Source organism: Lethenteron reissneri, chromosome 29, assembly GCF_015708825.2.
Source record: "Lethenteron reissneri isolate LAM-NWPU_2019-01 chromosome 29, ASM1570882v1, whole genome shotgun sequence".
NCBI lineage: Eukaryota > Metazoa > Chordata > Hyperoartia > Petromyzontiformes > Petromyzontidae > Lethenteron > Lethenteron reissneri.
This window is the reverse complement of record NC_083807.1, coordinates 10,034,119-10,048,351: the sequence shown is the minus strand read 5'-3', so window position 1 is coordinate 10,048,351 and position 14,233 is coordinate 10,034,119. Positions and strand designations below refer to the sequence as shown.

At 41.9% G+C, this 14,233-nt stretch overlaps 1 protein-coding gene across 2 annotated transcripts in view; it reads right to left on the bottom strand.

Annotated features, from left to right (window-relative positions):
• LOC133349230 (stromal membrane-associated protein 1-like) overlaps positions 1 to 14,233 on the bottom strand; it is a 146,045-nt gene that overhangs the window by 76,436 nt on the left and 55,376 nt on the right. For both annotated transcript variants that reach the window (XM_061562553.1, XM_061562554.1), the window contains exons 4-5: positions 10,103 to 10,181; positions 7,374 to 7,460 (exon numbers count right to left, since the gene is read on the bottom strand). In XM_061562553.1, the coding sequence (XP_061418537.1) occupies positions 7,374 to 7,460; positions 10,103 to 10,181 (166 nt within the window). The remainder of the gene's footprint in view (positions 1 to 7,373; positions 7,461 to 10,102; positions 10,182 to 14,233) is intronic.

Here is a 14,233-nt window from a genome sequence, read left to right as displayed (position 1 = left end):
TCAGGATTGTTCTGTCTTGGAATGTTTGGCAAATTCCATGAATGGATGTTTGACATGTGGGGGAAAAGTGAAATATGTGGAAAACACAACTCCTTTATGAGGCTTATACTAATAAGCCCCATACAAATAATTCAATCCTCGTGCTGTCATTCAATCTCCTGATCTGCACACAGCCTGAACATATTATCACTGGTAATAATACTGGAAATATGTGAAAAACAGCTTCATAGCTCATCGGATTCCGACAGCATAAATAAATATTCTGATTCTGATCTATGGCCAGGAATTGAACCCTGGGCTGCTGGCATCACAACAAACTTTCCACACAACCACCAGCAGCATAGACACACACATAAAACCATTATTACCATCAACATCCACACACATCTCAAGCAAAAATAATGTCTGTCCAACTGAGCAATGCTCCTCACATTCAGTGATGTGAACACTATGAGCAGGCTTGACCTTTCTTCTAAATATGTCTCAGTAAAGTGTTGATCGTTTTTATGTAACTTCTCGCTGTTTCTTTAAGATATATTATGTTTTGTATGCCTGAATAGCTTTGTTTTTCCACCATAAAAATGTTGCTATCATCCCTCAAATGCAATTTGCTACACAATGTAATGACACAAGCTAAACAGAATTCTATTAGGTCAGTCCAAACCAAATAAATGAACATTATGGCGGGACCCCGGGGTCCCGAATAAACAGAAGTCAAAATCATGATTAATTTACTTATTTTTGGCGATTCCGTTCCACTGCGCACATGAATGCCGCGACCCACCTGGCGCGGATCATTCTGTTGTCATGTCGTCCAAGCGCAGCGAGGACGAATGCGCAGAAGAGCTGAACAAGCGAATGCACTCCATGCTCGGGTATGGGCAGGATCATAAGTCTTATCCACGAATAGGGTTTTTCCCCTTTTGTTGGCAACAAAACTGACACCTTTTGCAAGGAATCATGTTAACATTAACCACAATACTTGCAGTCAAATGAAAAAAAAAACAACACTGATAATTTATGCATTGTCCTTGAAACTGATTGGTACTGGCAAAGGAGGCCTCATGATGATAAAGTCTTATCCAATCGATGACAATCCTAATACCTGCAGATATTTAGCAGCTAGATACGTTGCACTGTTAATTCCTCCTGTTTGATAATATGTATCTTGTCCGTATGCATCTGTGCAGATAGATTTTTTTTTGCGGTTAAGCCATGCGGATAAGAGCAGCAGCGACCCACAACATCCAGCCATCAAATTCACCATGGAGGTGGAAAAGGATGGCAAGTTACCATTCTTGGCTATCAACAAAGATTCAATCATGAAGCCATCTATATATATAAAATCGTGCATGTCTGTCTGTCCGTCTGTGTGTGTGTGTGTGGATTTCGGACCATACGCACTTTCATTGGACGGCGGTTGCCCCTGGCAACGGATAGCGACGCCTTCGCCGCTTTCATTGGACCTGGCAACGGCTAGCCACGCCTTCGTCAAGGGCTGCAGTTTCATTGGACGGCGGTTGCCCCTGCCAACGGCTAGCCACGCCTTCGCCACTTTCATAGGCTCCGTAAATAATTAAATAACAGCCATTACACAGTATTGTTGGCGCGCTAGGGGGGGGGGGAAAGGCACGCCACCCGTACCCTGCCTCTGCCGGGTGGGCAATTTAGGCCAGGCCGGAGGCTCTGCACGCTACTAGGCCTCGACACCCACCACGCCACTCTGAGGTAAATTCATCAAAGTTTTTCCTACTCTTCACTCCACCCCCACCACAATGTGTGCTATTTATATTACTTTTAAACCCAACGCGCCAAACATCGATTACTTAAATGTTCACTGTACAAATAGTCATTAAGCTGGGTCAGCGTACTGCCAGTCTATCATGTAGACTGTAGCCTGCTTATTAAGCTCGGTGAGCGTACTGCCACTCTATCATGTACACTCTAGCCTGCTTATGAAGCTGACTGCGTGTACTGGCAGTCTATAATGTGGACTGTAGCCTGGTTATTATAATCGATTCTTTATATGTTCTTTGTACAAATAGTCATTAAGCTGGTTGAGCGACCCCAGTTCGATTCCATCTCACGCCCACCACCGCTGACGATTATTTGAAACGGACCTGGCCCTCCCCTAGGTCCACTCAGCCTCAAACGTGTAACTGCTGTCGTGTGTGAACATCGTCACTGGGGAGACAAAGGCGGCCGGGCATCGTGGATCCAAGTCCCGGGCGAAGCAGGATCAGGTGTATGTGTTTATGTGTATGTCTGTGTGTCTGTATGTATGTGTGTATGTATGTGTGTGTCTATGTATGTGTGTGTATGTGTTTCTGTGTATGTATGTGTGTGTATGTGTGTTATGTGTCTGTCTGTGTGTCTGCATGTATGTGTGTGTGTATTGTGTATGTGTTTGTATGTGTTTGTGTGTTTACGCTCGCATTACACAAATGTGTTGCAGGTCTAAGGAGTTCCTTGCGCAGCATTGCCGCTTTATTATTTCAGTCGTTTACTGCCGTACGCACCCTGAAAGTCGTGTGTGTCTGCAGCAAGCGCGTGTATGTGTACCTATGGACGCGCGCGCGTGTGTTGTGTAGGGGGAACGGTAGTGTTGTGCTTAGCGTGCTGCCTGTGTCTGTGTGTGTCTGTGTGTGTGTGTCTCTGTGTGTGTCTGTGTGTGTGGTGTGTGGGGAGCGGTAGTGTAGTGCTTAGCGTGCTGCCTGTGTCTGTGTGTGTGTGTCTGTGTGTGTCTGTGTGTGTGTGTCTGTGTGTGTGCATGTGTGGTGTGTGGGGAGCGGTAGTGTAGTGGTTAGCGTGCTGTCTGTGTGTCTGTGTGTGTCTCTGTCTGTGTGTGTCTACGTGTGTCTGTGTGTGTCTGTGTGTGTGTCTGTGCGTGTGTGGTGTGTGCGGAGCGGTGGGTGTAGTGCTTAACGCTACGCTGCGCTACCAACCCGGCGAACCCAGTTCCATTCCCGCTCACGACCACCACCGGTGACGATTATTTGAACCTCCCCTAGGTCGACTCTGCCTCAAACGAGTAACTGCTGTAGCATATTAACATCGCCACTGGGGAGACAAAGGCGGCCGGCCGTGGTGGATACAAGTCCCGGGCGAAGCCGGGTAGTACAGCTAGTCCAGATATATAAACACAGACACAATTTCAACCGAGAAGATGGATACAAACTGAGCAATCATTGGAAGGACGTTATTAACCAGTTTAAGTCATAACTTGCTGTGATGTTTTAATCCTACTTGCCGATGTTAGCAGTTATTTCCATCTCTCTGAGTGACATACACGCTAAATGTCTCACTAGCACAGCCACCGTTGCTCCTTTTCCTCGATGTGGTGTTGTCTCTCGTTTTTTAACGAGCTGGATGTCTCACTAGCATAGCCACCGTTGCGTTGGTTCGTTTACAATGACATGCTAATCTCTCACAATACAATGGCCACCTTCACAGCTGCGTCGTCATCGTGGAAGTACATCACCGATCTTACATTGACATGCAAATTCCACCTCTAGCCCCGCCCACTTACCCTTGGGCTGAGCCCATCTCAAGCCTATATAACTTCGTGTTTCAGCATCTCTCCCCGCTGTATTTTCTCCTGCCTTGGCAGCTCTCTCATTATATTTTTTCACCTAGTGACGATTGCTCGTGTTGCGCTCGAAACGTCATGATCATTTTATAATTTGTTGCTATCTACGTGGCTTTACCGAAAGACCCAAAGAATATAATATAATGTTTATATGAAAGCCGGGTGCATATGGGACCCCGGGGTCCCGTCATAAGGTTCAAACATCAAATTCTATTTATCAAAAACATGCTTTGAAATGAAAAGCAAGAAAAGTCGTAAATGCTTCCTTTGCATTTGTTGTCATACCACTTATGGATATTCAGCAAGGTGAATGTATCTGAAAGTATTAATCAGTGACATGTACAGACAAATGATAACGCCTTAACCATGTTTGATGCTTTTGCTTCAGCGAGAACGCTGGCGCTTTAGCGACAGAGTAATCATTCTCGGTGACATTCGCAATTTAATAAGCAACCCAATGGCATCATAGTTCAGGCCTGTGCTTGGAGCCTGGTAAATTAAGATAGAATGCATGTCACACTGCCTTTATGGGTGCAGCGCTTTGGGTCCAGGAGAGGGCTTAGCTAAGCATTTTAGGATGAAAGGCCATCATGAAGGGGTACGGTGAGCTAAAATGACCCCACCTGATCCCAATTGCATGGAACAATGATTTTTTTTTATTTAAAAGGAAAAAAAAAGTCAAGAACAAAATAAAGGAATGACTTCAGAGTAATTGATTTGCGGTGGCCAAATGTCCCCAACCAACCTTGCTCACATCAATAACTTGCTTCAACTTACGTATCAAATCATTATAACCTGTTATTTAATTTAAAACATCCTATTGCTGAACAAACGCTATGGGATAAAAGTAACCTTTTTTACAGGAATAACATGAACACTTATATAGTAACAGTCTCAAGCTTCAACTAGATGCCTTGTTGAGACTAATGCTTGCAGAAAGCTATGCTATGCCACAAATGCCAGATTATTTCAGAAGATGTACAAGGGTTGGGGGTGGACAGGGTGAGAGAATCAAAATGCCCATGGCTTGACATGGAAAGTAATAACGGCCTCTGACGAAACCGTTACTTTTATACATAACCCCTTCAAATGCAATGTGCTTGGTCCATCAATGTTCCAAAATTGTAACCCCTACCCAAAATAACCCCTTCGACTTGGTCTTCACATCACTCACTTACAGCCTTATGCATGTGGAAGATATTGTGCAATGGTGCCTCATGACGATGCCCAACTGTACCTGATGATAGTTCACTTCAAGCCAATGGTCAATATTTTTGGAGACCCATCTTGCTGACACCTTGCTCATCAGTCAATCAATGTGGCTTATGTTGTACCATTAGAAATCTGTCTCATAGTCAGATGGCAAAATCGCGAATTTCATTGACGTTTTCTTGAATTTTGGAAGTTGAAGGATGCCCAGATCATATTTCAATTTTATGAGACTCTCTTCCACATTTAAACTCTGCACACTACTTCTTCACCAAGGGATTTAACGGGCATATTCTCCTACCATGCTTCCCTGCTTCCCATATATTTATTCCATGCAAGGTGATGTCATACATAGAACACATTGGATAACTGCTCTCAGCTCCTATATATATGTATATTGATGCATACATTTTTACAGTCAACAAACTGTATGATTTCAAATGCGCTTATAGAAATAACAAGGTTAATTAATGCCTGTGCAATTGAGTGATCCTTCTTCAAATTATCTACTTTTAACTGCACGAGTACCACATTTTGCAGCACCACTCCTACCTTATGCCACAGATTTGTCAACTATCTCGCATATCAACAGCCAGGCCACACAAGACCACGATGCGGTCAGCTACTTCATACAGCACTCATTTTCCTTGTATGACAATGGGTAGAAAATGTTGCATTCATCTACAGTATGCATACGGAATTATGCAAAACATACACAATGGCTTCGACCATTTCATAGGATCAAACTTTGTAAATCAAAGTGTTCTCGTAGAACATCCTGAATGAGACTTTTCTTCCGGTCAATGTACACTGTTAACAAGATACTATTGGTGCCTGATAATATCTCCACTTTAATCTCGACCTAGAAAGTCAATGGGTTGATGGGAGACACAATATAGAGACGTGCTTATATTTACTTCAAACCAATGATGCTCCGCTGATGAGACCAGTCCAGAGTTTGCTTGCTGAAAAAAAAAAGATGCTGCTTGATAATATTGGTCTCGAGAACCAATCAGTTGATGGATGAAAACATTAGTTGTTACTTATATTTAAGGCTGTTGGTTGCATCAGTATAGACATACGACTGGCGTAATTATTTCAACGTGCAATAGGTCTCGATACAGTTGCCCACTCTGCACCCAAACGATTGTGCCAGGGTCGAATATTTGCAATCAGGTGAGATCGCAATAAAACATTCCCCAAAACCAGGGAGCAAGTTGGAATAACGTGACCACTCATTATTATCAATAGGAGTATGTGTGTAGGTATGAGAATAGTTGTATTACTGCGAGAATATGCATATGTGTTGTATAAGTGTGTGCACACAAAGGGTGCATGTGTACGTGTGCGTGTGTGAGAGACTGTATGGTGATATTTTTTACGTGGTTCAGTGATAAGTTGAAGGTGGATGAGTTGCTAGCCCCTCGTACCCGTCCAGAGCCCCCATTGGCTGCTGTGGTGGCTACGAGCACTATGAGTGGAAAGGCTGATTGAACTGGCCTTCCCCCCATGGCACATCCACCACTTTAAGGCCACTTCACGTAGCCTTAAAGTGCACAAGCGCCGTGGTAACGTCACCGCCACTTAGTGGTGAATGGCGGTTGTTGTTGAGAGACAGTATGCGTGCAGATTTCTTTCCGAGTGTGCTCCATGTACGTGCACGTTGGTCAATGTGTGCATGTTTGCTTTATAGGTTGTTGTGTATGCTCGTTTATGTGCATGCGAATCATACACGTAGGAGTTTGCTGGGGCGGGCCCTGCACTACACAATGGCGGGCCCTGCACCACACAATGGCTCATTGCCCCCCCCTCACCCAAGTTGTATGTAAGGATGTTGAATTTATTTTGCGCCGTATGGTGTCAACCGTGCTGATCGGAGGTGCGAAAGTTTACTGTTGAACAGCTCTGCTCTGCCGGCCCTCCCATCCAAGAGGAGCTGGAGCTGGGCCTGGTGTAAATGTGCATATATGCTTTGTTGATGGATAAGTGCACGTGTATACATGTGTACATGTCGGCGTGTGTGTGTGTGTGGAACGGTGTTGCGGCTAATGCGCTGCGCTGTGAATCCGGTGACCGGAGTTTGAGTCCTGCTCATGGCCACCTTCACCAGTGATTATTATCTGAAACGGTCCTAGGCCTCCCCTAGGCCGACTCAGCCTTAAATGAGTACCTGGTGCAATGCGTAAACATCACCTCTCAGGAGAGAAAGGTGGCCGGACGTGGTCCTGGCCTCCCACTGCCTTTGCGTGATGTAACGGCCTTCATATGTCCTCACTAACAGCACTTGCCCCAAGTCTGTAAGGCTATATGGGGGATCTTTATTTTATGTATGACTTTTATTTTTATGACTACTAACAACACACTTTGCAGCAGTATTGCACTCGATCGCATTGCATTCTGCCGCGTAATATTTCAACTCGGACAATGTATAACAACTTCTGCGATACAATGCAGTGCGATCTGATCTTGCCTCATCGATCGCGATATAACCACATTGGTTATACATCTAAGACTCTGACCCGTGTTCGCATGTGTCGTAACTCCAATGTAAGGGAAAGCGCTTTTCAATGCTCACCGGCTGAGATTTCTCTGGAGCAGGGCTTTTATTTTCCTTTTTCTTTTTGTCTTTTTTGTCTTTTTCTTTGTCCTTTTCAACATTTCTCTGCAAAGAAAATGTAACTGCCATTATTTATATGAAGAAAAAAAACAGCACTCGTAAACAGATTCTCCTGAAACAGCAGATGCACAATATGCATTTTAATAGTCAGCAGCGTAACGTATTTTTATGTATTATCAAGCATTAACTGCAATATAAAAAGACCAAATAATATATTTTTACGTGTTTACAAATGTTGAACAACAACAATTAGACGAGTTCACAGAGATGAGAATTAAAATGAGCCTAAGAAACTTTAATTTTATGTATAATTTACATGCTAGGAGTATCTTCCCTTACACCATGCTCATAACCTGATCGCAAGCACAGCTTGTAATGTGCAGTGATGTTTAAGAACATCAAATAAATAAACAGGAATACAATAAACACTTGAAAAATAAGTGCATAATGTAATCAAGACAAATTCATAATCGGATCACAATGGGCCAAACCTAGACCGAGTTCAAAAGCTAAATTATGCTGATGCCTGTTATAGTCTCAACTGCATGCAATCCAATTGTTGTGCCAAAAATGATATAAAATGCCAAAATGATGCATTGGGTACACATGCAGAAAAACAAAGACTATCTTCAGCGTGTCCCAGGGACCGTCAGTATCGGCGTGGTTAATGAGAGCACACATTTAGTTTGGGGCGAAGGATGGCACAGCGAGGTGGTGGTGGGTGGCTCACGCCTGCCTTCAACTCTGTTCCCCTGCGCTGACACATGGCGCTGCATGTGCTCATTTGTTAAGACCGAGTCAACCGGTGGTGTTAGTACAGCTACAGAAAACAAAAGGAGAGCGGCGTTATTTATGTACGTTTCATTCGTGGCAGAATGCATCAGAATCGAAATATTTATTTGCACCGGAGGAATCCGATAAGCTACAAGGCTTTTTCAAAGATGTCCAGTAGGGGTGGGTCAGAACGTTACAACAAACAATACACAAACACGATAGTGAGTGCAACTAATAGGAAAGGTAAGCAAATCAGTAACAAAAGATTAAAAAAATAAAACAAACAAAATTTTACCAGGTAAAGCCCAATGAAGCATTCACTCTTTTTTTACCACGTGAAAATTTACAGCAACCAAATAATGTAAACAATCAAAATTATCTCAACACATGTTTCTAAATGTGGAGGGAAAAAATGGGGGACCCGGAGAAAAAAATCCACGCGATCAATGGACAGAACACGCAAACGCCAAATATACAGCAGGCGTTGGGGTCGCAATCAAACCCTCAACCTCCTGCATACCAGGCGAGGAAGAGGACATCATGCCAAACAGGGCAAATTCAAGTGATAGAGGTCCAAGCCAACTTATAAACAAATGCAACTTTCACACTCCGGTGTAAAATATTACCAACGCACATACGCTTAGATGTTAGCACACACGTGTAAAAATACACATATATTCAAAGTAAAAAAAGGGACCTGATTAATGCAGCAAGAGCTTGAGATACGAATTTGAGTCATTGACTAATTTACCATGAAATGTTGGTACTATGTGACCAAAATGTACTTCCGGGAAAGTAAATGTGAATTAAGTCCACAATGTCTTCCTGTTAATATAAGAGTGTGATTGTCATCAACTTCACTGAAAGCTCTTGGCTTGGTGGGGACCAGTCTCTTCATGCAACACTCATTGTTCTCAAGAAAGCTACACAGCTATTCACAACAATATTTACTCATTAAAAGTTAAACAAAGCAAAGAGTTATTGGTTAACAGCCTCAGCAAATAAACCGAAGGGCGAACTAATGAACTGCCTTGCACAATTGTGTTAAACTACAATGACAGGAGGTCGCAGGTTCGATCCCAACCCTGATGCTTATATATTTGGAGTTTGCAGGTTCTCCTCGTGGCCTCGTCGATTTTTATCTGGGTTCTCCGGTTTTTCTCTCCACATTTAGAAACATGCGTTGAGAGTATTTGGCTATGATAAATATTTGTAGACTATTCCACAACAGCATCAACAATCATTGGAAATAACATTATACGTACGTATATATTTAGAACATTAACCTTTAATGGGGCAGTCTTAACTTAAACAACTGAATATCAAAATGCAAGCACGGCAGCCGTATAAGGGTTTTAATTATGTATTTTGGCACAAATACAATAGCGCACACAAAATAAAAAGTGTCACCCTTGAGATCGTGCAACTATTTGCAAAAACACGAAAACTATTTTTTTTCCACAAAGATTTAAATTTTTTTTGTGATACATGAGTGCTGAGATCATATAGAATTAACTACATGCGTACTTAAAATGTCCTTAATTCGGTTGACAACCCTATTAGGTATATCTTTTTTTCATTGTGATCATACGCAGTTAGTATGAAGAAAGCCATGCAAAATTTTGGCATTTACCAAATACCCAATTTTGTGAGTGGCCTACTTACACAAACAATATCACTTTGCAGCAGACGACATCGTTTTTCTATTCCCTAGGCGCCAAAAAAAAACCCCGAGCATACCTATACTTGGCGAGCATGCCGACTGCTAGCCTATTCGGCTGACATTGCGAGAATTAATAGTCAAGCAAAACGTGTTGAATATTTTCAAATTATAATGTAACATTTAATCGGCTGCGGTAATGTCCTTACAACTACATTTCACACGTGGGAAGTTCATTGGTGCAGGAACTGACCTTGGGTGAGCTCATGTCAGCATTTCTGTCCATGTACCTCTTCTTGTCATACTTGTCCCTTATAAAAGCCTCAGCAGCCCTGCAGAGATGCTGTCACTAAGGAATGCAATGTCGCAACACAATGTGCTAACATAAAACCATAAAACAATCGTCGTTGTATTTGTTCAAAAGTGGATTCTTGACATAGATATCCGAAACACCAATCACCATATTCCGTCATTAAAAAATACAACCTCGCAGCTGCTAACACACACTGTGATTATAGTTCACAATAACAACAGCGGTGGTGTGACTTGGGCAATAAATATATTCGTGGGAACAGTTCTTCAGTAGATTCAATTCATTGTCAGTGGGGGGAGAAATATTTCCCAGGGAACGGACAATTCAAACGCACTGCAAGAGAAGGGCAAACCTTGCTTTTGCAAAGCAGGGATCTCAAAATCACAGAGCCCAGTGAGAGCTGAACAGCAGTTATCCAACACTTTGCTATTGGAAATAGCTTTTGATGGGACAAAACTACATATAGATGGCAAGGCATGCCAAGCAAGCAGGGTCTGCCCATTTGGCTCAGCCTCAGTGTCACAGCATGCCGCTTTCTGATAACAATTTCTTTTGAATGCTTGACAAAGAAGCAGCTTCCTTTTAACTGGCAACGTCGGCCCACATAATCCTCACAATACAAGCGGAATATAAGCAATTTTCTGTTTCATTATGGGAATACTGAAATAAAATATGCGGTCAAAATGATAGGCTCAGACAAGCATTGACCGCCGTTCGTTGGATGGCAGTAACTGAGCCTGTGGAGTAATCTTCTTGGTTCTTTCGGTAAAGTCACGTAGAAGTGAAATAATAAAATAATAAAAATAAAACATAATAAAATAATTCTCACGACGTTTCGGCCACAACGCAAGCAGCCGTCCTCAGGTGAAGAACAGTTATTTCGGAAAGACAGCGTCTGAATGGGAGTAAATTCCACATTGCCATCGCAGAAACCAGTCTCTCTCAAAGTGGTTAAGTAAAGTCTCTCAAAGCTGGATCCAAGTAAGCGGGAATATTCAGCGAGCTAGAAAAGGGTGAATTAAATCAAGAAAACTAAATGTACAAAAAAAAAAAACCTTCCGAACCGGAACAATGCGAGTGCGTACGCTAACGGATCTCCACGCGGTGAGAAGTGGCATTCTGCAGTCAATCCAACTGCATGGGTCTATCGGAAAGCTCCACACTAATCATTCGTAGGGAATTCAAGATGCGCACATCTACCCTCGGACATGTCACGTACTACGCACTACCATTTGAATTACAAAGGTACGTGACATTAGCACTCGCAAATCTATAGGTGTATACTTATTTGTTGGATGGAATTTGGTTAACGCGTGCACTTGGACGCCTCGGTTGTCGACATGCTCTCTGCTTGGCCCTCTCTCTCACGTTTATTTTACATTCATTTTACAACAAACTCTTAAACCTCCATCACGACATCTCTTCGGACCTTCTACCTCTGCTTTATAGTAATGGCAAGGGGCTCAGAGTTTTAAAAAGTACATTATATTATAAAGTATTAAGTTTGGTTGTTGAGAGTTAAAACATGTGTACTGCACGTTAATGACTTGCAAATGTTATTTATCTTTCGCAATTATACACACATTAATTATTTGAAGGATGCCAGACATCTCCCATAGCTGGAAAGGTGATGTGGGTGGGCGGATGATTGGGTGAGTCAACACCTGAGCGGGATTTCAACTCCAATCTTTCCAACTGCGGTCAAGCAAGCAGACTTCAGCACCATCTGGACAGAACAGCAAAGCATAACTATACTATACGATGCAAACTTCCTTAATTTTGTGCGGAATGACTCCACAGTATGCATACATACATACGTACCTACAGACACTACTTCATTCAAATAATGAGCAAAATGTATCGTCAATGCACTATATATTGAAAAGCTGATATCATCGCAATGGGAACTCTGACTTAATTTATTTCCGAATTTGTTTAATCTGCAGCTGTGGCAAGATGTTATCTCTCTTGCATGGTACACAGGAGGTCGTAGGTTCGAACCCACTATACTTATTTGCCAATCTTATTTGACAGACAACCATTACTGTTTTACCATGTTTAGTGGTGGTCCTCTTGTTACAGGTTGAGTCACAAACCGCACCTCTCCATAACAGGGGCTCAGCCTTTGTTATGCAGTCTAGTCTTGGTCTCAAGCCTCACCGTACCATATTAATAATAAGTATGCGGCCCTTGCCCCACCACCTTATCCAGCCATTATATAAACGCAGTGGTAGCTCCTGCAATCTCTCATTTACTTGATGCAGCTGTCGTGGCTGTGACGGTACCACCTGAAGACGGAAGCTTGTGTTGCCTCCGAAACGTCGTGATTTTTATTTTATTTTACTTTTTAATGTTTTTACCTACGTGACTTTACCGAAAAAACCTAAGAATATGTATATTTGGAGTTTGCACGTTCTCACTCGTGGCCTCGTCGATGTTTATCGGAGTCCTCCGATTTTTCTCTCCACAATTAGAAACATGCGTTGAGAGAATTTGGCTGTGATAAATTGCCACGTGATAAGTCACTTGGTGAAGCTATCATTAGTGGCCAGGTCGCTTATGAAAAAGACCTATCTTGCTCAGTGGGGCAGACCTGGTATAATAAAAAAAATTTGTAGTTTTCATTGCTATGTGTAATTATTCCATAGTGTAGATACATACATTATTTAATTCAAATATAAATGAGCAAAAAATATTTTTCGTGCACTATATTGGGAGCTCTGACTATTTGTTCCCGACTTTGTTGAATCCGGCGAGGTGGCCGGATTCATCAAAATAAGTTCCACTTCATGGGGATGTCAAGAGTGGTTGTTCTATGGATAAACTACCACTAAGGGGACGAGAAAATTCCACCGCTGGCTTAGGGCTGTAAACAGCAGATGAGCACCAATCCCTCAATGCCCATTTGAGCAGGACAATTACTCTATTTTATTGGTTATATCGCGGTCAATGGGTGCGTGTCCTGCGCATATATATATATTTCAGTTGCGTCACAGGCTCGTGCGCTGTTACTCTTGACTGGGTAGCCGGTATTTGTCCGTGTTTCACTATGCAATAAATTCGCCTCGTACAGAAGGCTACACAAAGGAGACCTATTCTCACAGAAACCACAACCTTTTGTGTAACCCACGTGGAAACTGCGCATACTTGGTGAGTAATTTGTTTCCTTTTAGTTTTATTTTATTCATTAAATATATGGTATGATTCCGTTTTTAACCGTTTTTTGTGTTGAGTTTGTTGTCTTGTTGGCTATGTGCAGTGTGAAATAAGTTGAACGTATATACGAATGGTAGCAGTGTTTTATTTTGCTTAGCGGGTGTCTTTATTGTTTTTAAATAAAATGTTCTCATCCTATGCTAATTCATTGCATCAGCGGATAGACCATGGCTGATAATGATGTTAATTTTGTATGTTTGAAACAAAAACAATGAAAACGAAGCTTTACATTGCAGCCCTTTAAAGAGCAAACTATACGTTTTCAAATGAGACAGTTATAAAGTAACGACACTCGTTCACAACAAAAACTCAAATATGACTAGCTTTTTTGAGTCGAACTTAATTACGAAATAGATTTTGAAACAAGTGAACTTCATAACGTTAAACAAATGAAAGTTCTCAATCCATTTCATTAAATATAATAATGAAGATAATATAATGAGCTTGAACAGGCAAAGCTGCATACATGATGTGATGGTGCAACCTTAATATATACATAAAGTTTTGAGGGCAATAATTCAACTGCATTGTCCTAACAACAAAAATCCCGAGTGCAACTCTCTCTACAACAAAGAGCTTGCCACGGTTGCACTTGTTAGCATACACTTTGAACGGGCAGTACTCATGTGCATTGCCATGTAGAACAAATGCAAAAAAAAGCAGCAGCCAAGAAGATCTCATTAAAAATGCACAGTAAATGAACAATGTTTTTTTTTCAATGGCTCAACAGCATGGCCAAGCAAGATTAAAATTATATCTTGCATCAGAGCCCTGGCTAAGCAATGTATGGTTATTAGACAGTGCATTTTAGATTAAGCTGTTAAAATGGTATTATATTTACTGAAATTTGCAGCA